The sequence below is a fragment of the Podarcis melisellensis genome (genome assembly GCF_964234715.1).
Source record: "Podarcis melisellensis genome assembly, chromosome: 5".
NCBI lineage: Eukaryota > Metazoa > Chordata > Lepidosauria > Squamata > Lacertidae > Podarcis > Podarcis melisellensis.
Genome location: NC_138537.1, coordinates 53,004,091 through 53,030,212, shown reverse-complemented (window position 1 = coordinate 53,030,212; position 26,122 = coordinate 53,004,091). Strand labels below are relative to the sequence as shown.

General features: G+C 43.0%; 1 protein-coding gene across 3 annotated transcripts; it reads right to left on the bottom strand.

Moving 5' to 3' along the window:
* Positions 1-21,312, bottom strand: BAG3 (BAG cochaperone 3). Of its 3 annotated transcripts, none has more exons than XM_081912767.1 (4): positions 20,779-21,312; positions 4,795-5,142; positions 2,802-3,167; positions 1-1,248 (listed from the first exon to the last, which is right to left on the bottom strand). In XM_081912767.1, the coding sequence occupies exons 1-4, from the start codon at positions 20,962-20,964 to the stop codon at positions 472-474; spliced, it is 1,677 nt and encodes a 558-aa protein (XP_081768893.1). In that variant the 5' UTR covers positions 20,965-21,312; the 3' UTR covers positions 1-471. The 3 variants fall into 3 exon arrangements, with proteins under 3 accessions (XP_081768893.1, XP_081768892.1, XP_081768894.1); XM_081912766.1 differs by having other exon boundaries at positions 2,802-3,170; positions 20,779-21,311; XM_081912768.1 differs by having other exon boundaries at positions 1-1,232; positions 2,798-3,170; positions 20,779-21,309.
* Positions 21,313-26,122: the final 4,810 nt, after the last annotated feature.

Genomic DNA, 26,122 nt, shown 5'->3' with positions numbered 1-26,122 from the left:
TCAGGTTTCTACGTTATTATTTATTTCTTTTTTCCATTTAAAATATAGCACTGAAGTTCTTAACACATATAAATATCCCTACAATTTATTACCATGCTATCCAGGCATCATTACTTAAAGTGCCTAATATTGAAAACATTTCCTCCTCCCACTGCCGCCGAGTGCCTTTTAAAAAGTTTCAGTTGCTGATATTGACCCTGCTTCCCCTACCACAGAGTGGTGTGAAAACAATTCTTTTACAAGATATTCTTCAGACGCATCCTCTGAGCAATATACAGAAAATAGATTAAATGTTTTTTCTTCTTCCTTATGCCCCCACATCACCCCCACCTGAGTGTTTACAGTGTCCCAAGCTGCTATGTTTATTAAAAACCAATTGGTGCAAAGCTCCTGAAATGCATGCAAGTTAAATTTCACTTAACACACACTTTAACTTAAACAGTCCGAGGACTTTAATTTTTTCCCCTGTGGCTATGGTTCAGTCACGTTTTCAGGTCTATTTGTTTCTTTGGCAAGACTGGCAGCTACGTCTTCCTTAGATCCAGGTTGATTCACTTCTACTTTGATTTGCTCCTTGGCATTCTCATCACTTGCCTCCTTGGGAAGGTTCGCCATCGTAGGATCATCAACCATTTTCCCCTGTGACAGTTGATTATTCTCAGGCAAAGGTGGCTGATGTCCGTCCCCTTCAACGGGCTCTGGGACATCATCTGCTTTCTGTTCTAGTCTTTCCAATATATTCTGAACTTTTCTTACACCGTCTCTCCTGACCTGCCGGACGTCCGCACGGCCTTCAGGGTCCACAGAGTCCAAAGCTAGCAGCATTTTGGTCAAATCTTCTTCTATCATTAGGTATTTTTTGTCATTCTGCTTGCCTTGAAAGGAATCGACAGCCTGCTCCAGGGCCTGCACTCTGTGCAGAATGGCTTCAACTTTCAAGACTCCGGGATGCTTCTGAAACTCTTCTGCAGTCTTCTGCGGTTCAGGCTCTTGTGGGATAGGTTTTTCTTCGACAGGTGCAGCTTTAGGGGGGCAAGGAACTTTTTTATCCACATTTTCTGCTGCGGGAGGAGGTTTTTGTGAAGCTGGCTTAGCATCTGTATCTGTATGACTAACTTGAATGGGGATGAATGCAGCAGGGATTTCTGTTCCAGAGGAGCCAGTCTTCTTTTCAAATTTGATATCAGGTGGTAGAGTTGGTGGCGATGCTTGTGTTGGCACTTGTGTTGCCACTTGGGGCTGCGAGGCCTGAAGAATGAGAACAACATTTGGTGGTGAACAGGAAGCAAGAAAACAAGTAATGGGATTTCAGCTTCAAATACAATGACAGCACTGAGTTCAGCATTTCCAGATGTATGACATTTAAATGTTCAGTCATAGGTTGTATGTGTCTATATATGAGTCTACATTCAACGTGCCCCATTTTTTAAAATACTGACAAATCCCCCCAAAATAGACCACAGCCTGTATCTATGGATACAAAAGTTATGAAGAAAAATAGCAGGACATGAATACAGTGGTACCTCAGGTTACATACGCTTCAGGTTACACACTCCGCTAACCCAGAAATGGTGCTTCAGGTTAAGAACTTTGCTTCAGGATGAGAACAGAAATCGGGCTCTGGCGGTGCGGCGGCAGCAGCAGGCCCCATTAGCTAAAGTGGTGCTTCAGGTTAAGAACAGTTTCAGGTTAAGTACGGACCTCGGGAACGAATTAAGTACTTAACCTGAGGTACCACTGTAGACAGGAATGGGGGAGAAAATTGTGGAGTTTTGTTTTGTTTTTTAAGGTGTGAAGGACAAATGTATGTATATGTGAATCTAATAGTGAGGAACAAAATATGCCTTATTTAAAGCAATATTTTGAAAACCCCCCACTTGAATTCAAGTTGTGGCTGTAACTGCAAGTTAAGAAGTGGCAGTGCATTCTATAGGTGCTCCCAGTTCTTCCTTTCCAGCCTTAATCTGACCCTTCACTTTATAATTAGGTGCTTTTTGAATTTGGAGACTGCTTCTTTTGCCACACAATGACACAAAAAGGTATCAGATTCAAAAAGTGCCAAGTTCTACCAATGGTTGGAAAAAGAAAGATCAGGAGCACGCTTAAGGGTTTGGAACTACAGCGTAACCTGTCCAGTGCCTGATGTCAAATAGTGTCTGGTGGTGGGGATGGTTTGCGCCAAACAGGCCCATGACCCGGAGGCTCCTCAGCACTGCATACAGCAGGCATATGCAAACTTGGCCCTCCAGATGATTTGGGACTACAACTCCCAACATCCCTGACCACTGGTCTTGTTAGCTAGGGATGATGGGAGTTGTAGTCCCAAAACATCTGGAGGGCCAAGCTTGCCTATGCATGCCCTACAGGGTAAAAAGTTCAAAGGCTAGTTAAGTGAATTGTAGATAAAACCAATGAACAGTCAGTAAAATGTCGTTAACAGTAAGACTCTAGGAGGTTCCTTCAACTGAGGGGAAATGGTTGCACAATACGGTGTATACTATAATTTATGGACCCCTTCTCTCACAACTAACAGGATCTGGGTAAGGAAACTATGTTAAACAGACAAAAGTTAAGATTATGGTCATAGCAGAGCCCAGATAGTTTCATTTAAAAAAAAATATGGGAGCTATAATTTTTCATCTGCTGCAAATACATTAGCTGATTAGTTGTGTCAATGAATGGATATTGGCTTTTAGATTACCTTGCAAATTTCTAGCATGAGTAATGCAATCCAAATATAATCAGCAGAATAAATAGTAATGGAAATCAAAGAGGGACGAGTATAAGCTCACCACACCTACCTGAGGTCTAACTGACTGTATTCTTATGGAAGTTGGAGACTGGATTCTGCCTGGTGAACTTTCACGACTGGCTGAACCTCTCTGTGACACCCTGATTGGTGACTGAGCCCGTTGTGGCCTCTGATCCAGATCATCAACCTGAATTTTGCCATAAACCGGTTGGTGAGGTTGGTAATCACTTTGCTGAGCTGGATAATGTGTCTTCTGTGTTTGATGGTGGACTTGTAATGGTTGCCTTGGAAAATTCCCCTCATGAATAACAGGGATAGGAATATATCCACGAGGGAGCTGGTGGCTTCCTGAACTGGGCCTCCCTGGTGACTGAGGGGAAAGGGTTGGTGACTCAGAAGGTGCAGGTGATGGTGACTGCTGGAGAAAAAACAAACCAAAATTGTTATTCATATTATAATATCATATTAGCCCTAAGTTTGTTTTCCAAAAAAAGAGGTTACTGGATCTATGATATTGCAGTGGTAGTAGCTATATGGCATAGAGACTAGGCAGTTTTATACACTAGACTAGGCACTCCACAATGCCTGGAACAACAGGTTGAAGCATGCTTGGCAGCATATTTTAATCTGAAGAAAGCTCCCTCTGGACTTTTTCCCTTGCCCCAGTCTGGATGCTGGAGAAATGTGAAAACCAAATTAATTCCTTCCTTTAAATTGTTCTGTTAATTATAAATGGAAATTAATTTAAGAAAATTGAAATCTTGGAGCTGTAAAACTCATGAGTCACAGTTAGCAAAACAAATGTGAGATTGATTTAACAAGCAGCAATCCAACTTAGCAGACTCCACTGCTTTAAGGAAATGCAGAGTGAGCTTCTGTTGCTGAGTGTCTGAGGGGGCCTATCAAGAGTGGTCACATACCACAAAGCTACACGGCTCTGGATATACTGCACAAGCCTAAACCAGCACCTCTAATTTGTGGTTATGTTATTGTGGTCAACTAAACGCAAAAACAAAACAAAGTATGGGTATCATATTAAATACAATAAAATATCAGAAGGATTTAAACCTGAAGTATTTTGAGTGGCTTTGTTCACTCTTACTTGTGCAAAAAACTGAGGGCAGCATAAAACTATAAAAGGGGTCCTTTGCCTGTGATGTCTTTTGCTAGCTGGGTGAAGGCAGCTTCAATGTATCGCTGGCTTGTGCTGCAGCCAGAGTCAGATGCAGTGTTGGCATAGCATTGTCTATACCTTTCGAACAGTATGTTGCATTATGGCTCCCTCCTGCATTTTACCAGTAGAAAATCAACAACAAAACACCACTTTTTGGTTTTAAATTTAGTCAAACGTAACGAAAAGGAGATTAAAGCTTTGTAGTGATGGGCAACTGTGCAGACAAACCCCAATTTGTTATTTCTTTATAGTTTTAAATAGAAATCATGTGTAAACGTTCACAACTGAAAATCCCTTATAGTCTTATTTCAGGTTTTTGTTTTCCTTTCCTGCAGGAGAAGCTTTAAACTTAACGCAACAGATACAGTCTCACCTTTACTCTCACAGATTTGCACTGCTTGGTCCAACTTAGTGAATGCAAGCATGCCTATAGCTTCACTTTATGGAGCTCAAAGTGGTTCAGAGCTTACATACCCAGCAATTTAATTATATGTGAAATTCAGCTTGCAAATGATCTTCCTTTTCAATAGTATCTAGTTCTCTCTGGAAACAAGTAATCAAATGAATAGGTATTGCCATGAAATGCATCTCCTTCTAAACTGATCAGTATGGAAGAAAATAATGATGCCTTGAATGTTTATATGTATGAAATTTCTTTTATATACATGATGTGGGGGACTGACAGACAAGATCTGTTGACTACCACAGCATATATGCGAAGTACACATACAAAATTAGTAATATTTGGGAGTAAAGGAAGAAAAGCCAATTATGTGTCAGCTATAACTCAACTCCACACTATAATTGCAACCCTAAACGGTGCAAATATTCTAATGCAAAACATACCACAGCAATTCTGTCAACTTACCTCGGATCTATGTGAGAGGGGGACTTGGACTGGTGCAGCTGTTGTTGTCTGTCCACAAGGTTTATCTGTTTGGGCAGCTTCTGCAAATCCCCTAGCTGGGGACTGTGAACGGACGAAGTTTCTTCTTAGAGGTGACGGGGCCCGCGCTGTGGGAGGAATGGTTTCTGGCTTGGCTCGCATGCTAGGCTGATAGCCAGGATAGTGCTGCTGTCTGTTCTCTGCACCTTCATGTATGACTGGAATGGGGATGTAACCAGCACGAAGCTTTGGGTATCCCATGTTTCCGTCTCTGACTTGGGACTGGTTTGGACTATTTTGAGATGGACCATTTGCTGATGATTGGTTTTCCTAGGCAAACAAACAGATCACACGGTACAGATTTAGGAGCTGGGATTTATACAGTTCAGAACAAGCTGTTAATAAGCAGTGTTGATCTACACACCAGAACGTTTCTTGTATGCCCACGGGAACTCCTTTGCCTAGTTGCATTCTAACTTGAAAAGGCATCTATAACTGCTAATACAATTATAAGAACTCTAGGAAATCAAGTTGGTACTAAGACAAAATATATTACAGTGTAGGTATTTTCAAACATGCATTGCAATTAACACAGGTACTATTAAAAGCATGTTGTAAAGTTTCTTTGTTTGTTTGTTAACTATGTTTTTATTCCATTGCCTTCTTTATTAAGTTGCCTTTAGTTTATTAAGACATTACATTAACTACTGAAATAACTTAATGCAGGTTTTTGGGTTGAGATATTTTAAAAGATATCAAATTTACAGCCTAATCCTGTACCTTCCAGTGGCTGATACAGAGCATGGAAAGAGTTGTGCTGGGAAACTACCACAACATGCTGCATGAGACATGTGGTGGAGACCTTGACAGATTCACTCCATGTATCTGTTTGCTAGCTGGTGAAAGGCAGCACTAGTATTAGAACCTGTGGGTCCATAGTAAAGGCTGCAGCTCAGTGACAAGGCATGTGCTTTGCATGCAACAGGTTCCAGATTCAATCCCTAGCATCTCTGGGAAGAGCTGGGAAATACTCTTACAAGAAACAAGGGAAAGCTGCTACCAGTCAGGTCACAGACAGTACTGAGTTAGATGGACCAATAATTTGATTTAGCCTAAACGTTCCTGGAATAAATGCCAGGGTTCTCCCTGATCTCTCTGCCACATTCCCACCATCTCTTTTGCACACAGCTTGTGCACAACATTAGCAACTCTTCCCTATTCTGAGACAGCAGTTCTTGCACCTACTGCTGATTAAACACAAGAGACCAGAGCAGGGTGAGGGTTCAGATTCTCTTGGGCAAGTGAGACAAGGAAAGCCAAACATTCCTTTCCAGTTTCAAGGTAGGGAGGCTCAGAAGCACAGCGCAACTACTAGGAAGACCTGTCACACCCAGCACCCAAACATGTCTCAGCCTTTCCCTCTAGCTCTGGAAAGGAAGCCTAGAGACTGCTGCAGCAGCAAAATAGTACACTGCTCAGCTCCACGTTCAGAGCTGATGAAGGCTGCGGGAATTATCTCTGCAGTTACTCTGTGCTTTGGAAGGGGGTAATCTCTGCCTCCTCCTTTCCAACTCTGAACTTGGAGAGAGGGGAGCAGGAGATTGCCCCAGATTTCATGCAGAGGCACAGTGCAAGGTCAGCGATAAGGAGAGGGCCAAGGTCTTGGCAACCATCATTTTAGGCCTGGCAACTGAGGCCAGCCAAAACTGTAGATCCCTTGGAACAGGTTTCCTGCTCTGTCAGGGCTGGAGTCTCTAAGTCCAATCCCATGATCCGCACAGCACGTGTAGCAGCATGTAGAATGGATTGTACAGAACAGAAGAGGTAGGGTTACCATTTATTAGGCCAACTTCTATAGTGGTTTTCATGAATGCAAGATTCAGTTGCGTAAACACTCTTCAGGCATTTCACAAAGGGTTTTGTAGAAGGGAACATAAGCTTTGGTTTCAAAGCAATTGGCCCTAGACAAGAAGGCAATTGTCCACATTGGCTGATGTGCTGTGATTTCATGGACTGTTCACAAATGTTCTGTTGGCAAAAACTCAGCCAGCGGAGCACAGCAGGACAGCATAGCTCACAGTGGCTTCCTAATGCACATGTCACTGAGGGGCAGGGGGAGGTGTGAGGGACTTCAGCGCAGTGTGGGCACAGCAGCAATTCTGATGCTACTGCAAACTGTGCCCACACCATGCTAACCTGCCCACCACCCCTCTGTTATTGGCAGCAACTTCCACACTGGGAAGCCAGGTAAGCAATTCCACCCCTCTAGCCACTACTGCTTAGGAGTGAATCAGACCACACCTGTGGTCCTGTTCTGGGCACCCCAATTTAAGGAGGATACTGGCAAGCTGTGCAAGATGATAAAAGGGTCTGGAAACCAAACCTTGTGAGGATACTGTAGTTGAGATTCTTGCATTGCAGGGGGTTGGACTAAAGCAGTGTTTCCCAACCTTGGGCCTCCAGCTGTTTTTGGACTACAATTCCCATCATCCCTTGCCACTGGTCTTGCTAGTCAGGGATGGTGGGAGTTGTAGTTCAAAAACAGCTGGAGGCCCAAGGTTGGGAAACACTGGACTAAAGAACCCTCAGGGTCACTTCCAACTCTACTGTTCTAGGATTCCCAGAAACTGTGCGCTGAGATAGAAGCCAGAAACAAGGGTTCTAGAAATGCTAAACGCTGTGAAGCTAAGTCAGGAGGAGGCTGGAAAGCAGGCCCTGATCATATGACCCCTGTGGATGCTATTACAGCTGCTTTCCAGGTTTTCTTAAAGTGAAAATGCTTAGGATTTGCAAATGCTTGGAGTGTGTGCACACACATGTATGTGTATGTATTAATTTGCAAATACTCGTTTCAATAAATTGAAGCCAGAGTTGTAACAATCATTTGTACTTAAGGGTCAGCTTTTAATTCTTGTAAACTGAGGGGCAAGTTTGCATCAAATGCTTAATCTTCTGGACATCTGAAAAACGCAATTTCATTTAAACCCTGTAAAGGTTTCTGTGTCATCCCTGGTAAGTGTCCTCATCGTGTATTTACAAATAATGGCGGACAACACCCTCCACAACAAAATTGGTAGCAGCACAGAAATATTCAAAACGCGTAAGTTAACAGTGAACGATGCAGAGACGTTGCCGGTATTGTTCTTTTCATTGCTATTTAAAGAATGTTATTGATGGTGGATACAGATGGATATACTGAATATCAAGCAAGGGTTTATCAGCCGCAATAATGTGAGAGTGAAAGCGTGGGGGAAAGGCGAAAGGAAGTACAAGTAGGAAGATCAAACGAAAAACCATTCAGAGAGAATGGAAGATAAAAGCTTGGAGTATGCTTGTAATGCGATACTAAGACACTACACAGGATGGAAATGGAACTTTGTACAAGAAATCCCCCCGGACCTCTAATGAAGCTCTTCCTGCAGTGGTCTTTCTATTTTGGGCTCGCATTCTAGATGAATCTCCAAGTGTGAGATCAGATAACAAGTACTGCTGTTGCTCACAGGGTAGATATCATTAAATAAGGGACAAACTACACGTGTCTCGCAGAGTCTCCCCACCACCCACCCCACCTGGGTCAGGCTCTTATACCAGAAATATACTGGAAGGAAAGCAACCAGATGGCAAGTAGCTGTCAAGATAACGTGGAGGAAGGTTCATGGCCCTTCAGCTATATATTTGTGCTTTAAATTGCATTTTTACTTCATTTTACGCATAACTGGAGCAGGCCTGAATGTATAGAGTGTTAAGTTGTGGGTGAACATATCAGACGACACAGCGATTCTTCAAACAGCTCTTGCTTATTCACAGGCCAGAACAGAACTGAACTGAAGGGTTCAGCCAGCCTGCTTATATAGAGCTCCACTAGAACGCAACAGTAACCATTTTCTGTAACTATCCAATCACTGAACGTCACTTTCGATCCCTTATTTGCATATGTGGACCTGAGTGAAAACTATCTACAGTATCCCCCTGCTGGCCCAGGGTGAGAACTTCAGTACATAACATAGAGAGAAGTCTACCACAAGCACACAGAGTCTGAGTCTATCTGAAGGCTTTTAGAAAACGAGATTGATAAACTTCAGATATTAATTCCAGAAAATGAGAATAAATTAGGAAAAGAGACATATGAGCGGATAGTTACTACCCACAAAAGTTATCCCTCTTGCTGCTCACACAGACCTATATTCATCAGTGCACTGAAAGCTTAACAAGTGGAAGCGTCAGCTCTCTTTCAGCCAATAAGACTTTCTGTGTTTATCATATCTGGAAGCAATTCTTATTTGCCATCAGTTATCAGGCAGGAGCTATTCACCTATTTGACCTTCAAGGGCTAATTGTTTTGCAATAAAAAATATTCCAATATTCTTTAGAACCAGTCATTTCATTTTCTTTGCTGTTTTAACTCTTACTACATAATTTAATTATAAATATATTTTTTGTGGTTTACATTTACTATACCGCATTTACTATACTTAGGTTTTCTTAAGATCTCAGAGAGGTGTACAAACTAGGAAAATTAGAATGTTCTATATTCTTACTTGCTTATTGGTCTTGTATTTTATTATTATTTTTGTTTCTGCATTGCATTGAGTTTTGTTTTTGTTTCTTACCCATGCTGCTAGTCTAAGTGAGCAAAAGAGCAGAAAACTAATGTTTATTTCATAAAATCTATACACTGCTTGATTGTAGAAAACCCTCAAAGCAGTTTAATATTAACAACAAAGTTGACATGAACGTGAAATATGCCTAGTTCCAGAGAAGCAAAGTTAGTAAAGGGGAGGGAATACAACTTGTTCTGCAAAGGAGAGACCCTCGTTCCTTGCAAGTGGAAGGGGTAGGAGCAGTGGCGTAGCGTGGGGGGTGCAGGGGGGGCGGCCGCACCGGGCGCAACATCTGGGGGTTAGAGTTAGGGGGCACAAATCCATGGGTTAGGGGGCACAAATTACTTGCCTTGCCCCGGGTGCTGACAACCCACGCTACGCCACTGGGTAGGAGTCACACTCTGCAATTCAGAGAGAAGAGTTCTTTCATGTGGAGAGAAGCTTCCTAATTCTGAGCTGCCTGTAGCAGCCTTTACAGCCAAATCTGGCCTTAGAAATCAATTGGAATAAAGAAAGACAAGTGATTGAGTGTTAAAAAGTTTTAAAATTGTGCTAGCCAGAAAGGGTTTGTTTGAAATCTTTAATCTTTTCTAAAAATGCACCTTCATTCTGCTGTCCATGTTGTGGGAGGAGCAATTAAAATATATTTTGGGATTTCTGGTGCAAGTCTCAGTCTACTGAAATGTTATTGTGGGGAAGAGAAGGGAGAAGGGACATTTTAAGTTATCATACCTTGGGCTTATCACAAAAACTGGATTTTTGTGTTCTTTCAGTGCCAGGCAAAGATCTTTTTATTTTCCCTGGACTTTCAGGCACAACTGTAGCCTCCAGTGATTGTATTCATCTGGGTTTTCAGTTCTTGATACCATTTCTGTACAGTATATTTATAATTACTGCATCTGCTTTACTTGTATTCTAATTATTATGCAAATCTTCCTGGGACTTTTTACCTAAGATAAAACTACCTTAAATAAATCAAATGCAAAAATATCAAAAGGGTCTAAACTAGATCTGCTAAATCCAAGTGATCTAGAATGAATACGAATGGCCCAAGCATCTTATCTCTGCTTTGCTTCACCAGTGCAGTGAAGGGAGAGAGATTCTTAAATTACAAGGCACATGAGTGAGGAATGCAGACACACCTTAAGTACCAGGTTAAGTACCAGCTACACTTACAATACATTAAGAAGCATTATATGATATCCAATCAACGGCTTTACACAAATCACTCTGTAGGGCATTACATGACCAGGCATGCTTTGACCAGAAAGACAACTGCTGCAGCAACATAAAAGAAGATATAAACCCGGTTCAAGGCTTTGCCTCCAACCCATGGAGGAATGGGGCTGTACATGCTTGCCCTGCCTCCACTGTACCTGCCAGCTCCATCCCCAACCTTCACATTTTTGAACAGAATTCAGTTTCATTCACTTTGAATACTTAATGAGAATGGGAGCCTTGGCCACATAAGGTTTCCATTCCCATGCATAATTCTAAGCGTGTTTGGCTGAACCAGTGAAGGCTTCCCCTTCCAACCTTCCTGCTTCAAGAATCAAGAAGAAGAATGAAGACCAGGGATGGAGCCAACAGGTCAGGGACACTGAAGGTGGGGTTAATGTGTACTTCTCCCTCCATAAGTGTTCTGAAAGTGTGCATAGGCTACACAGTAAGGTTTGGGAAATGGTAGACCTGCAGGCTCAAGCCAGCCCCTCCTCCTTGTTCGGAGGGCAGGACAGAGGCGAAGGGGTGTGCGAAGATAATTCTGTTCCTTGTATACTTTTCATCCTCTCTTGACTTTCAAAACCACCGTGGGCTTTATTAGCCTTGCACTCTTCTGTCTCCCTCCCATTTGTTTTTCCTGAACTGAAACAGGCGGGAAAAGAAAAAAGGTAGAAAAACAGAACTGAACACATGGAAGATATATCTCTCTCTTTCTCTCATGCCCTTTTGATAGCTACCCGCAAACACACAAATACCACTTTTGCTTTTCCAAGCTGGCAGGAAGATTGGCCATATACAAAGGCAAGAAGGAGACAGAAGAGTGCATTTCAAGGAGGTTTCTACACCACCTTCTCTTGTGTGTGTGACTCTTACCCACTGCCCTTCCTCGCTATTACACATAGGGAGAAGGAGGGGTCAGAGGTCATTGTTACCAGCAGGCCACTTGTGGAAGGAGCTTGCTCCCACTCAGCAGAGAGGCCTGCTGGAAATATTAATTATAAACCAGGGAAGAGACAGCCAAATCGTGCTAGAAGATTTATTTGAGGGGAATTACAAGAACTGTTTTGTCTAAAGGATATGGCTACTATTGAGAGGTTACCAAAAGGATAAATGAAGGAGGAGCAGTCAGCACAAAATTTTGCAACTGGGAAAGAAAAATGGTCTGCTGCTACATCCTTCATATGACTTCCCAGGAAGAAGGCACAGTCAGAAAGCATCTCAGCCATACTCACTTCCACACCATACATTGAAAGCACATGGAACATTGGGAAACTATAGTTCATTAAGGTTGCTAGGACTACAGTTCCCAAGATCCTTAAGAGGAAGCAGTGTGCTTTAAAAACATAGTGTGGATGTGACCTAAGCCAGACCCTTCAACAACAACAACAACAACATAATAGGTAAAGACAACAATATTTACACACCTGCAGTTTGTTCAGGTTAGATAATGCCTTTATTTCCTCAAGAGGATTTGGCAAGCATTTCTCCACAGCAGAGTGGAAGTTAGTTCTACTGGTGAAACAAATCTTGCTCAGTTTTCATGCATTCCTTATGTAGGCTAATGCTCCTATGATCTATTCTAGCTGTATCTTGAAATTTACAAGGAAGAAGAGGAGGAGGAGGAGGAGTTTGGATTTGATACCCCGCTTCATCACTACCCGAAGGTGTCTCAAAGCGGCTAACATTCTCCTTCCCCTTCTTCCCTCACAACAAACACTCTGTGAGGTGAGTGAGGCTGAGAGACTTCAAAGAAGTATGACTAGCCCAAGGTCACCCAGCAGCTGCATGTGGAGGAGCGGAGACATGAACCTGGTTCACCAGATTACAAGTCTACTACTCTTAACCACTAAACCACACTGGCTCTAGTGTAGAAAAGCTGCAATAGATGCAATGGTATGAGATTGTCATGGTTTTTCATTTGAGAGCATGTGCAAGAGGAAGAAGAGCTATGCTTACTCAAAAATATGTAACACAATCTTAATTTGAGGGTGTACCTACAGTAGCCTCTTTTGCAGGTCTTCATGATCTGTTTTGTCCAAGTTTGCTGGTGCTCTCTTAGTGCATTTTCCGTTTACACTAGAACTATGAGCTGCATTTAACACAGCACAACCCTGTGCACATTTTAAAAGATGCAAGTTCCCCTTTGTCTAATGGAGCTTATTCCTAGGTGACTGTGCAAGGGATTGTGGCTCAAGTCAGTTAACAGTGTATGACAGGTGGTGGGGCAATTGCCAGCATGAGTAGAATTATGGTAAAACTTTATAATGCAGCACTGTCAAGAACAGAATGAGTGGATGCTATTCAGTACAAGCTATTCAGATAGAAATTTGACCTGAAAACATACAGCACAAACATACCTCTAAAGTTGTAATATTTCTGATCCCTCTCTTCCCAACACTCTACCAGCCTCTGGACCCATTTTGATTCCACCCCATTGCCTCATGTGCTAAACATGTGCATTTTTCTGGCTAGTATTTTGTCTATCTAAACAAATGGGTCAGAGCAAAAGAACAGGTGGAAGAGGATAAGCGCATTGAACTATCAGGTGATCCAGAAGCAGGAATAAAGATGGAATCACCACCTGCTTCCCTCTACCATCCTCTCACAAAGACAGTAGCTAATTGCCTCAATTAAACTTGGGTTTGGTGGTGGTGAGGTTTGCTTTTGGTCTCTTTCGTCCTTGCCAGGTTACTATGCTCTCATTTATCATAGTTATATAGAAGCACTTTACACCGATATAACTTTAAACACCTAACAGGCTATTATTTCCATTTCATTTACCTAATATGAGCAAGGCACTTCTGGTCTCCTGAATCCAAGTACAATATAACCACCTATTTTGCAAGCAGATATGTGCTTGATTTCTATTGTCTCAATCCTCACGTTTTAGTGCTGGCATATACAAGATCCAGGGTTCATTACTGTTTGCCAAGAATACTTCCAAAAAGCCAAGCTGACTCATTTTTCAAATTAGTTCATATTTATTATCTCTGTTGGTTCATCATGCAGTGTATTTATGCACCTGTCTACTTTTGATATCTAAATCAATTTTATATCATGATTTATACTTAATGCTAATTAAGTGGGCTTTGTAGTTCTTTCCTGAAGCAGTGTCTGGTAAACATGCTGGCAAGAAAAGAAAGTACCTGAGGCAATTCAGAAACTGCACGCATCTAATGATAGTTTTCTTTCTTGGTTTTTAATAACAGAAAATAAAGTATTTGCCTGTGTATCAAGATGGGCCTTCGTTGGCAACAATGCCCTAGCTTCCTTAGAGCATACAAAACCATTCACCCTACATGCCTATAAATGGATGCTAGGCTCAGGCTCCATCAGAAGGTGATGAAATAAATGCTGCATAAATTGAACTTGCATCATCGCTTCATCTCAACAGACTAAAAGCAAGCAGTACAAAGAGCTTTTCCTTGGAGAAGAGGAAGACAGAGTTTCCAGCAAGTTATTTGCTACAGCACGAATGTGCCTCAGAGGCAGAGCAGTGAACCTGTACATGATTTTAATGCTCAGTGGGCCAAAATAAGGATACTGCAATGCACAATGCAAAATAAACACACAGAAATGTAGGCAAACCTATGTAGATTTCCAAGTGTAAATCATAGGTCCACAAATCAGGGTCCTTCACCGCTGGCTTAAGCTGGAGACAGAATTATTACAGAAGAGGGGTAAAAGAAGAAAAGGTAGCTTAGAAGCTGGGCAGGAGCACTATTTCATAAGTAAAAGGAAATGTGGTAGAAAATCATTTGCTAAAAATCAGGAGGCTCTTCTTATAGTATTTATACAATCAGACAATATTATATACCAATAAAACATTCTTGTTTATCAGTTGGTTGTACCAACCCTCTTCAGCCTACAGACAGACGGTTTAAGCTCTCCTTAATGATGACCTAAAAGTAACATGGACAGGTACAGTATAGTTACAGATAGGTAGCCGTGTTGGTCTGCCATAGTCAAAACAAAAAAAATTCCTTCCAGTAGCACCTTAAAGACCAACTAAGTTAGTTCTTGGTATGAGCTTAACTTAGTTGGTCTTTAAGGTGCTACTGGAAGGAATTTTTTTGTTTAGGTACAGTATAGGTAACACTCATATTTGTCCCAAGCATGAAACTGGTATATAAACAGAAATGGGGACAAGTGTGGCATGCTTTAAGGCTCAAAAGGCAGGACCTCAAGGGAGTAAAAAGTCAAATAATGATTTGGAAGATGTGCCATTTGCCCCCTAGGAGTGTTCACCAAGATGGCAAGCTGGGAGCCACTTCCTTGCTCATTCAAATATGCATACATGTGTATGTGCGTGCATACACACAAACACACACACTTGCCAGTTTAAGAAGACCACGTTTGTGGCTTAGAAATAAAATCTGAAAATGCTTCCCATAGGCATCTGGTTGGCCACTATGTGAACTGGAAGCTGGGCAAGATGGCCCATTGGTCAGATCCATCAGCAAAAATGTATTATTTTACTTGGTCGGCTCTACTGGGTCAGTAAATTTGACCCAAAAGAAAAATGGCTCACAAAATCTCTTTCCTATCTTGTTTCAGACTTAAACACTCAAGATGGCAAGTGAGGAGGTTATATATTTCAAAATTAGTCATGAAGCAATCTAGAATGAAGTAGCATCCATCTGCCCATCTTATTATGTACGTACAGTCTGTCTGTCTAACTTTGGCCCTAACAGCAGCCATGTTTGGAAGATCTGAGGCCACTTTACTGGCGAAATTACTCCTAGCTCTGCTATTTTAAAGCATGAAATCACAGTGCCAATCAAGGTTACCAGTTGCAAACAACATAATTTGAATGTGTGCAACATACTGGCAAATTCCAAAAACTATATTAGGCCATTGTCATATCTTTGGCTTACACTAATGCCTACTCTGTTGATAAATTAACAGCACACCTTTAAATCAACACATTTAAATAATAATAATCAAGCCTAGGGAGAAAACCCTTATTTTTATTTTAGCTGGCATATTTACCAACTTTCCTCTCCTATGAAACATTATTTCCCAGTCAGTGCTTCATTTTTGCTACTTCTAAAAAAATGTATAAATATTTATTCTAACCTGGTAAGAAGAAAAATACTTTTAACTACCACTTGTTTATCTACCATGAAACCAATCATAAGCTACATAAGCAAGTTCCATTAAAATCAGTGGGATATAATAAGATTTCAAGTGTTCTTATGATTGTATACTACTACTGCATTAGTACAGTAGTAGTATTCCTAACACTGCAAATGCTACTTTTATTTATAGCTCATGTACAGCAACATTTCCCAATATTGCAAGAGAGTAAAAAGCATCTTATAACTACTGAAGCATTTAAAAAAAAAAAATTCACTCGACGTTTCCTAACATTTTGGTCTATAACTGAAACACTGTTTTTAGAGAAATAGCAAAACCACTTTAAAAACCACCAACTATTTCTGTTCACAAGCCTTTATTTTTTCAGTGCAAAAATATCCAAGTTGGCCTAGTACACTGCTAGTCTAATTAAAGTGCTAGTCTAATTAAACTGATATGGCTATGCACTTTGAATATCATCCACAATCTAGCATCTTGGCTTCTTAAATCATACTATGGGAATTAAGTTTCTCCTTCCTGTTTTCCAATTGTGTACCCCTGCAAAAGCATGGGGACCTTTCCATTTGTAATATTAAATGCATATAGCACACTCAAAGAGGGCTGAGAATCTCAACACACGAAAGATTTATTCACACATTTCATAAAGCTATGGAAAGGCTGCTCAATTGGCCACCCTACTACGGCAGTGGATGGCTGCACGAAGCTTTTGGAACATGTAGAAGGAGCTTATGAGGTGGATCACCCCATTATTATGAAGAGTCTCCATGCCAGCACTAACTGCTGACAGGAATGTGCAGTGCTGCCATGGAGATTCTTCACATGCTAGGGTCAACCCAGGTGGTTAGCTGTTCCTACACATTTCAGACGCCACCTGGGGCGGCGGCTGTGCAGCAACATTTTCAACCAGCTTTTACATAGCAGCAGTTCATTGGCCCCCAGTAAATGATACTTCAGTAGGCGAGAAATGCTGTACACCATGTCTCCACTTGTTACACAGTTTAATTTGACATAAGTATGTTTAATCTCCATCATGGAAAGAAGAATATTTTGTTTCCTTTTCAAGCAATATATTTTGAGTTCTCAGCTGCAACCCATTAACAGTGAATGATTATGATATTAATCAATCTGAAATTCACAAAATAAAAAAGAGGCATTAGACATTCATGGCCATCCAGGGTTTTACAGTTTTTGGGTGGAACCTGACTATGCTGATTCAGTGTACCCAATTCCTGCATGACATACTGCAGGATGAGAGAAATCTTATTGGCTGCACAAAGACCTAAACCACTTTCTTTTGGAAGGTACCGATTACCCAAAAGGTGCAAAGTACCAAATCTTTTGGGTACAAAATTCCTAGGTGGACATGGCTTTTTTTTTGTTTCCAGCTTCAAACTAACCTGTATTTAGTGTCATGCGATATGTCTGAATGAGAAAATCCACAAATTACTTTTCTTCTACGTGCTAAAATATTAGCTTGTATTTAAGAACTTCAAATTCCATCATTACGTATACTGTATTAAGTTCAAACATATGCAGTCTGTCTCCATGTTAAATCAGTTTGTTTCCACAGGCTGTGCCTCACTGACTGATTCATCCATGGTGAATCAAAATTGTAGGGCATTTTCTAATGAGGCAAAGCCCTGAAATTGGATCCAAATGTAGTCCAAGACATTCTGCTGCTTTGGCTGGGGGGAGAGAACAGTTGTACATCACTCTTCTCAATTTGTATGCCCTTATGTATAAGATACTTCCAGTCAATTATAAGATTTTGGGGGGGGGGTGAAGAATATAATTTTCTTATGTCCATAATAAATCAGGATTGATTTATCTTGTACAGATTATGTGTAGTTCTCATTTTTATTTATCCTTCTATTTACAATCCATTTGTGGAAATGGAGGAATTTTTGAAGAAAAATACAGTAGCGGAAATATATCTGCTTCTCATCACTGCTTTCAGACCACTAGAAGGCTGAAATCTGACGCATACATAGTACTCGTCTCTTCCTAGAAAAAAGGAAAACTGTACCCCAGCATGAGCAAGATCATTACAGGCCATTTAGAAAGCTGAAATTTGGTGTGCACGATATAGCCCATTACTAGGAACAATTGTATAGGCAATATTTTTATATCTATCCATCAAAACAGGATATAATCAACAATTAGGCCAGGATACAAGCACAGAACAAGCTGCTGGCCTATGATTTGGAAGAGGAGGTCCTTTCAACAAGAACTGGAATTGTGAATCTATGAATGCAAAATATAAACTTCAAATACTAGTATGAGAGAATCTTTTTGCAGTTAGCACTAGTTTCCTTTAAAAAAAATAACCATGTAGGGTTAAGGAAATTGTACCACATTCAGTATTCATTTATAAGGAGTGTGTCTACTAAAACCATTCCTCTGTGCCATGAGGAATTCTAACTCTCCTCCCTAACTTGTATATTTAAACGTATTTGTAAACCACACAAAGAAATTAGTTATATGGATGGTATACAAATGTAATAAATGTATACAATGAAACTTTACCTGAAGCTGAATATAAGTTAACTAAGGAAGGTTTTCCTTCACTCAAGTGTCAGTTGGTAATGTACATAGACCTCCCCTCGCCCAGGGCATTTACAAAGTGGAGTTATCAGCTGTAGCCCTATCTGGAGAGGTTCGACCTGACCACAAGAATCCATGCCCTGGTCCAGGATTGAGTACTTTTAACTCGCTCTACATGGAGCTGCTTTTAAAGATTGCTGCTGCTAAAATCCTGATGGGTGCTTGACTTCCAGGCCCAATTTAAGGTGCTGGTTTTAATCATTAATATCCTAAACAGTTTGGGTCCAAGCTATTTGAGGGATGAGATGCACACATATTGTCCCTCCTTCCTCGCCTGCCACCTAAATTGGTGAGGTTGTCATGTACAGTAGGGCTTCTTGTGGTGGTCCCATGTGCAGAGCTCGTCTGAGGCCCGGGGCAGGAGTCTCCAGTTGGCTAGGAGGCCCAGGGCATTTCTGACACAACAGCCTATGTCTGGCAGTTTCCTAGCAGAAGCCCTGCGCTGGCTTAGTCCTCCATGGCCCAGGGCAAGTGCCCCCTCCTCACATGTGCCTGGTTCCATGTCTCTGGAACTTCATACATGTGGACATCTGGAAATCCAGCACACTCCACTCTTTTTGAAAAGCTGAGAAGTCCTCTGTTTCTTGTGACTTTTAGTTAGGCAATGTTATTCAGCTATGGGGACCTTTTTCAAAATTTTAAATGAACTAATTATATAATTTGTTATTTGAATTGTTCTTCAAAGAGAGCTATTTTACTCTGGTTTAGCCTTCAAGGATATAATATTTTTTAATCAAAAAGGCTGTTATAAATGTTTGCTTTAAAAATCCCAATTAATTTAAAAGAAACTACAGTAATTGTAAAATGGTTTGAGTGTTAGTTTTCACTTTAATGTGGCTGTTAGTTTTAAGCCCTCACATCACTGGCACTGCACAACTTTTTAATAGTAAAGCTGGAAGCTGCTTCCAGAACATCAAGAACTCTCTCTGACAGCTGAAGCAATGAAGTTTTCAGGACAAAAGCCAAGTACATTGTTCAGTAGAGATCACTCAAATCTATTTGACTGGCACTTTGGAGCTTTGCTCCGGCATGCTCAACGAGATCCCCAAAACTAAGCAAGTTGTACTTCTGACTATTGTGAATATGACTTCTCCAAGAGATATGACACATACCAATGTATGCCAATCACTGTTTTACTCTCTAAAACAAGCATATGGGGAAAAAACCTGCAAGTGAATAGGAGGAAAACCCAGCAATTGTTTCCACTATGGTATTAACTTTTTAGTTCAGACAAGTCATTTGGTCATTGCATAACCAACAGATTAATGGCAATGGAACAAAAACATTGGTTTTTTACATAATTTTACACATCTCAGGATGAATACGACAGAACCTCAGAGGGGAAAGTTTGGGTTTTTCTAAAGTGCATCCTTCTGCGGCTGTCAGGACATGTCTCTGTCTACTGATACTCCCAGATTTGGGACTCTTCCCATGATCAACCCTTTTTAAAATAAATAATAATAATAATAATAAAGGAAAAGAAAAGGGGGAGAAAAAAATGGAAATCCCCTATACAAGGGATTTTAAAATAACTGCTGTTCAGTAATTGAGGCGCACACCCCGGCGAAGTATATCAAAAGTTTTAACAGGCCGAGTTAGCCAACTTTAAATAAACACTGCGAGGACCGAGGTATCAAATGATTTAACGCACAAAAAAAGGACTGCAGTGCGTCAGAGACAAAAGCCAACTCCTGGCCTCACTGCATTGCCATCTACTGGGGGGGGGGGAGAGAGAGAGAGAGAGGACAGGCTTTTCCTGGCACTGCCCCCACCCGCATTGCATTGCTCCCGGAGCCTCGGGGAAGCGCGCCGCCGCTGTCCTTCAAGCGGTGCCATCCGGAGTTGCAGCTGAGCAAGGCTCCCCGGCGCCCTTCAGTTGCCTGCGGCTCCCCGGCCGGTCTCACCCCCCTCCCGTCCCACCAACTCCCAATTCCACCGCCAAGAAAGAGCGGAGGGCCCCGAACAACATTCTTCCTGAGTCACCACAGCAGAACGAGACACACAGAGTCACGCACACAACGCAGGCCGCCCTGCGCCACGTTCCGTGGAGAGCAAGGACTCTCCCCCCACAATAAACGCCCCAGTCTGAGACCAAGAAGCGCCCCCTCTCCCGGTGCCTGAGAGAGGCGTCCCACTCCCCCCCCCACTACACAGAAGACACCTATACGCCAACCAGGACGGTTCTGCCAAGTCCCAAGGAGTGTCCCCCACCCTCTCCAAGGAAAAAACTCGAGGCGCCAAAGGTCTCCGTGCGCGCAGCCCCCTTCTCCGTGCGCGCACCCTTCGCCCCTCAGGTTTAACTCCGATAAAGTCGAGAGGGAGCCCCCAGCCCTGAATGGGGTGGGGGGGTGCGCCTCTCCCTCTCCGCCCGATCCCCCCCCTCGCCAAACTCTTCCCAAGTTCCCGTGCGCAAAAAGAAGAAAAGAGAACCGGGCGGCACCTTGGGCAGCGGGTCCCCCCTAAGTCTCGGGTCGTTCCAAGTGGTGGTGCGGCTGTTGTGATCCACGAAGAAAGGCCAGCCGGTCTGCGGGTCCACCTTCACCTCCCAGCCCGGAGGCAGGGGCTCCCGCTCGCCCGCGCCGGCCTCCAGGTGGACCATGGCGGGGGGCTGAGCGGCCGCGCTCATGCTGCTGCTGCTGCTGCGCGCCGGACGGAGAGCGAGCGCGAGAGAGACTGGAAGCGCCGGAGAGAGAGCGAGGAGTAGCGCAGGCGCCCGCTGGGCCACGCGCTGGAGAGTCAAGCGAGGCGGCCCCGGCCGGCTGGGCACCTTTATCGCTCGATGGCGAGGAGGGAGGGGACACCGAAGGGGGTGGAAGTGTCTGGAAATAGCCGCTCCGAGCCAAACAGGAGGAGGAGGAGGAGGAGAGACGCAGGGCAGCTGCCCCGCTGGAAACTTCTGGGCGCCTCTCGCGCCTTCGGGTAGCCGGGCCGAGAGCTCCTCCTGGAGTCGCTCTCCCTCGCTGCTGCTGCTGCTGTCATTGCGCTATTCCTCGCCAAGGCGAGCGGGCGGCTTCGCTCCGCCTGCTGGGCGGCGGTTTCGAGCGACGCTCGCTTGAGCATGCTGATTCATTGAATTGGGCTCCTTCCGAGGTTGGAAGCAGGTCGTCCAACGCATTGCGCGCGCGCGCGCGCCCCTCGTAGTGTTGAACTCCCCAGTTGCTTCAGTGATCCGGAGCAACTAACCACGCGTTTGTTCCTGAACAGGCACGGAAAGGCTGCCCCCTTGCTGTGCTTTATGAACACATCCTGAAAGGTATGGCAGGGTGGCCAAAAGATCCTAACGCGCAACAAGTGCGCTCCTAGTTTTATACTGCAATGCCAAACACATTTTCTTAAGCCGGTATCCGCTTCAAGCGCCAGACCTTTCAGTTCTTATTCTGTGGCGCTTTCAGGGCGCACATTTATTTACAGTCGTTGCCTCTCGATCATCCTCGGGGCAGCCTGGGAGGTAAGTCGCTGAGCACGGGTCTTACCCAGCAAGGCAATGTTTATGTTCCTGCATTGCGAAAAGTTCATAAATCCATGTCACGCAGCACACTCCATACTGCCTGGCCCAGATTTTGGGCAAGGAGCCATGATGGCTCTGACTCAGGAAAACAGCTGCAGCTCTTTAGTGAAGACCATGCCTTTCCTGTCTGCTTTAGTGAGAAAGCACGCTTGATTCCATCTCTAGAACAAACAAGCTACTTTCCCTCCCACACCCCAAGACTAGCTAGCAATATGAGAATGCTGACATCATAAATCCAATTAACTAATGGTAGTGGTTTCCCATTAGAACCACAGGATGTTCGTTTCCAGGCAACCTTGGCCCTACATTCTAGACCAGGGATAAATAGAACAATTAGTTTCCATAACATTTTACATAATCACACATAGTGACAATGAACTTCAGAAAGTACAATAAATACCTCGGATTGTTTACCTGGCCAGATACATTGAAGAGATGTGAAAACCCTGCAGTCTGGCTGTACAACAAAGGAATTTGGGAGGTGGAGAAAGATCACATCTGAAAGTGAAAAATAATGATGAGCTTCACAACTTGGCATGGTCAGCTGCAAACTCAAGAGAACAAATAAATGTTGACTAGCTGTATAGCAGAGGCTGGGATGTTTTTCAGCCCAAGAACTCAAGGGCCTCATTCAACCTAGTTAAGATCAGCTCTGGACTCAGAAACAAACTGGCAAGCAGTGCAGCTGGAGGAATAGAGGTTATATGTTTGGCATACTTTACAGTGCTTTACAGCAACCCCATGAGAAACATGCTACAGTTAATCTAATATGGGTGGAATTAAGGCATGATCACTAATCATTCAAGCTACTTCTTCTAAAAGAAGCAGAACGTTTTAATACATAGTGAAGCCAAGAAGTTGTAGGGAAAATGAAGCAGGGAGCTGGGCAAGATGCTGGCCGAAGCTAGGAGGAAAAGGGATTGTTGGTCTGTAAGGAAAGGAGGAAAATAGGGCCACTTGCTTTAGAAAGTAAAGTGGAGGTTGTCAGAGGAAGAAGGCTGAGGTAGTGATTTTGTGGAGCTTCGGAAACTGTTTAGGGCAAGAATTAACAAGTGGACAATTGAGGCGTGGCCAGAGAATGACCCGAGAATATTTTTTCTGCAAAGGAGCAGTATTTGGTGGCACTGGGTCACGCGGAAGGGGGAATCTAAGATTTTGAGATGTCACAGCCAAGAAGAAAAGAAGAGAAAAATGGGACCTGGCCAGGCTTGAAACCAGAAGAAAGGTGAAGAGAAAAGAAAAGAAAGTAGGGCTTCTGCCAATTGAGGAGGGCTTAATACCTACCTGTCCTTATCATGTGATGCTGGGAATGAGAAATTTGGCTTAAAAATTAAATACAAAGACTACTACTCTAGTCTGATTGGGGTGTTATAAGCAGTGCTTTTTCTGGGGGTACTCGTGTACGCAGTACCTGCAGCTCCCCCCCCCCATGTTAAACGTGTGGCACTGTAATAACTTCATGGTGAGTACAGTGGTACCTCGGGTTAAGTACTTAATTCGTTTTGGAGGTCTGTTATTAACCTGAAACTGTTCTTAACCTGAAGCACCACTTTAGCTAATGTGGCCTCCTGCTGCCACCGGGCCCCCGGAGCACGATTTCTGTTCTCATCCTGAAGCAAAGTTCTTAACCTTGAAGCACTATTTCTGGGTTAGTGGAGTCTGTAACCTGAAGCGTATGTAACATGAGGTACCACTGTACTGTACTGACACACTTTTTTTAAAAAAAGAAGCAGCATCACTGATTATAAGTGTTCCAATACTGCTGGTCAGGAGGATTTTTTCCTGAATGTCTGATAAAAGGCTTTTCAAAATGTATCTTCATTCTGCCATCCAGGGTTTGTTTGTTTGGGTAGTGGGAGGTTTTTATTTACCAGTATTTGTTGCTTTTTCTGGCAGGTGCCTCAGGGCACTGAAACTTCTTGATTAGGTATTGTGGGAAAATGGGGAAGTGAAGGAGTGACATTTTAGGTGATCATACCCTGGCTTAACACCTCCAGAATGAGTTTTATGTGGTTTTGTTTACATTTATATTTGCAAATGAGAGGATGACAAAGTTATACAGTGAAAGGAGGCAGAAGTTTATGCAATGGATTTCTTGCACCTCAGCTTGCTGCACTATTGCCATAGTTATACATAGTTATACTGTACATGATAGTATTGAAATTTAGTGGCTGATACCCATTCCTAAGTAGATAACTCCTTACAAGAGGTTATGTGGTTATCACTAATCAAAAGTACCGTATTTTTTATGTTGGTGACACACTTTTTAAACATGCATTATTTTGCAACATGGTAATTCAGTTTTACTAGCAAACCAGAGGTTAAACCAGGCATAGGCAAACTCCGGCCCTCCAGATGGGACTACAATTCCCATCATCCCTAACTATGGTCTTGTTAGCTAGGGATGATGGGAATTGTAGTCCCAAACATCTGGAGAGCTGAAGTTTGCCTATGCAAGACTAAGAGTAATTTGGTGTTGCCGATCAAAAGGTCGGCAGTTCGAATCCCTGCGGCGGGGTGCGCTCCCGCTGCTCGGTCCCAGCGCCTGCCAACCTAGCAGTTCGAAAGCACCTCCGGGTGCAAGTAGATAAATAGGGACCGCTTACCAGCGGGAAGGTAAACGGCGTTTCCGTGTGCGGCTCTGGCTCACCAGATGCAGCTTTGTCACACTGGCCACGTGACCCGGAAGTGTCTCCGGACAGCGCTGGCCCCTGGCCTCTTAAGTGAGATGGGCGCACAACCCCAGAGTCTGTCAAGACTGGCCCGTACGGGCAGGGGTACCTTTACCTTTACCTTTAGGAGACCTTGTGGCTGAAACAAAAAATAATAATATTTGTAGTCTTTTCCTGAAATGTTTTTGTTACAGTCCATCTTTTTAAACTATTGTAGCATGCAGCTACCTGCCAGTCTTTTGTTTAGAAGCCTACAAGTCATTCCTCTACAAGTTTTGTTTTACAGAGAGGTAGGTAAGGGATGCAATCCTTTACTCGAGTTCCTCCAGCTGAGATGCTTTAGGATTTGGCAGTTTTGCTATGCCAGTGGGGTGCAAGATATACTACTGCAACAAAGCATTATTCACTACATGTGCTATATCCAAACTTGAGCTAAACTGGAGACTACAGTATAATAAATAACTCCATGGTCATCATCATAGCTGTCAATTTACAGATTTGAAAATAAGGGACCAGCAGCCTTGAAAATAAGGGACCTGCAGCCTCACCTGTTCCAGGCACTCCAGTCTTCCTGTCCTCCTGCAGTCTGGTCAAACTCATGCTGGTAGCTTCGAGAACACTGTCCAACCAACTTTGTAACCAGAGGTTCAACTGAATAGAATCTGAATCACATGCACCACAAGGCCTATGCAGCCTCAACTTAAGATGGCTCCCCGGCCTGGCTTTGCACTGCAAAGTTTGCAGCAGCACGTGCAACAAAATGGCGTCCAGCATTCAAAAACCCCCTCAGCTTGCATTAACTAGCCACACACAAGGCATGCAAGCTCCACCCCCCAGTCGTTCTTAGACTTCTTATTGGGTGAGCAACACAGCCAAGCAACACAGTTGGAGCCTCCCTCCTCCCTGGCCGGCAGGGAGGAAGAGGAGCTGCTTCCTTTGAAATTTAAGGGACATCATTTAAGGGACATTTAAGGGACATCTATCAATAAGGGACAGCAGCAGGACATGGCGCTGGAATAAGGGACTGTCTCTTTAAATAAGGGACACTTGACAGCTATGGTCATCATATGTGCTGCATTGTATGTAAATTGCGTCTGTGTTTGTATTGGGCAATTTGAAAATAACAGAGATACTATGTGTATTTAAAAAAAATATATCTGCAGCATTTGGTGAAATTCTAAGAGCTCTTCCTCCTTTGCAGTTCTACTGAAAATTTTAATTTAAAAAATGCTTGTATAAACTCAGCCATGGAAGTGGTGTTATTAAGCACATAATGGACCAGAGAAAATTGAGCATTCAGCTGTGAATTCCATCTCCATTGATTTTTTTAGTGCTTAATGTGCTGTTACTACAGCTGTCTTTTGATGTAAACAAGGCAATATAGTGTAGCAGTGTCTCTCTCTCTCTCCCCTCAATCATACTGTCAGTGCTTGTTTCTCTCTCTCACTCTCTCTCTCTCTCAACCTTAATCATCAAAAGAACTGACTATATCAGAGTTTCCCAAACTTGGGTCTCCAGCTGTTTTTGAACTACAATTCCCATCATTCATGGCCACTGATCTGCTAGCTAGGAATGATGGGAGTTGTAGTCCAAAAACAGCTGGA

What these genes read in the sequence shown, in the direction of transcription:
- BAG3 (XM_081912766.1), bottom strand. Translation starts at nt 20,964, where the DNA reads ATGAGCGCGGCCGCTCAGCCCCCCGCCATGGTCCACCTGGAGGCCGGC. An exon ending in GGGGGGACCCGCTGCCCAAG is followed by an intron (nt 5,143 to 20,778) that starts GTGCCGCCCGGT and finishes TTGTTTGCCTAG; the next exon opens with GAAAACCAATCATCAGCAAA. An exon ending in TACAGTCAGTTAGACCTCAG is followed by an intron (nt 1,249 to 2,801) that starts GTAGGTGTGGTG and finishes CTCATTCTTCAG; the next exon opens with GCCTCGCAGCCCCAAGTGGC.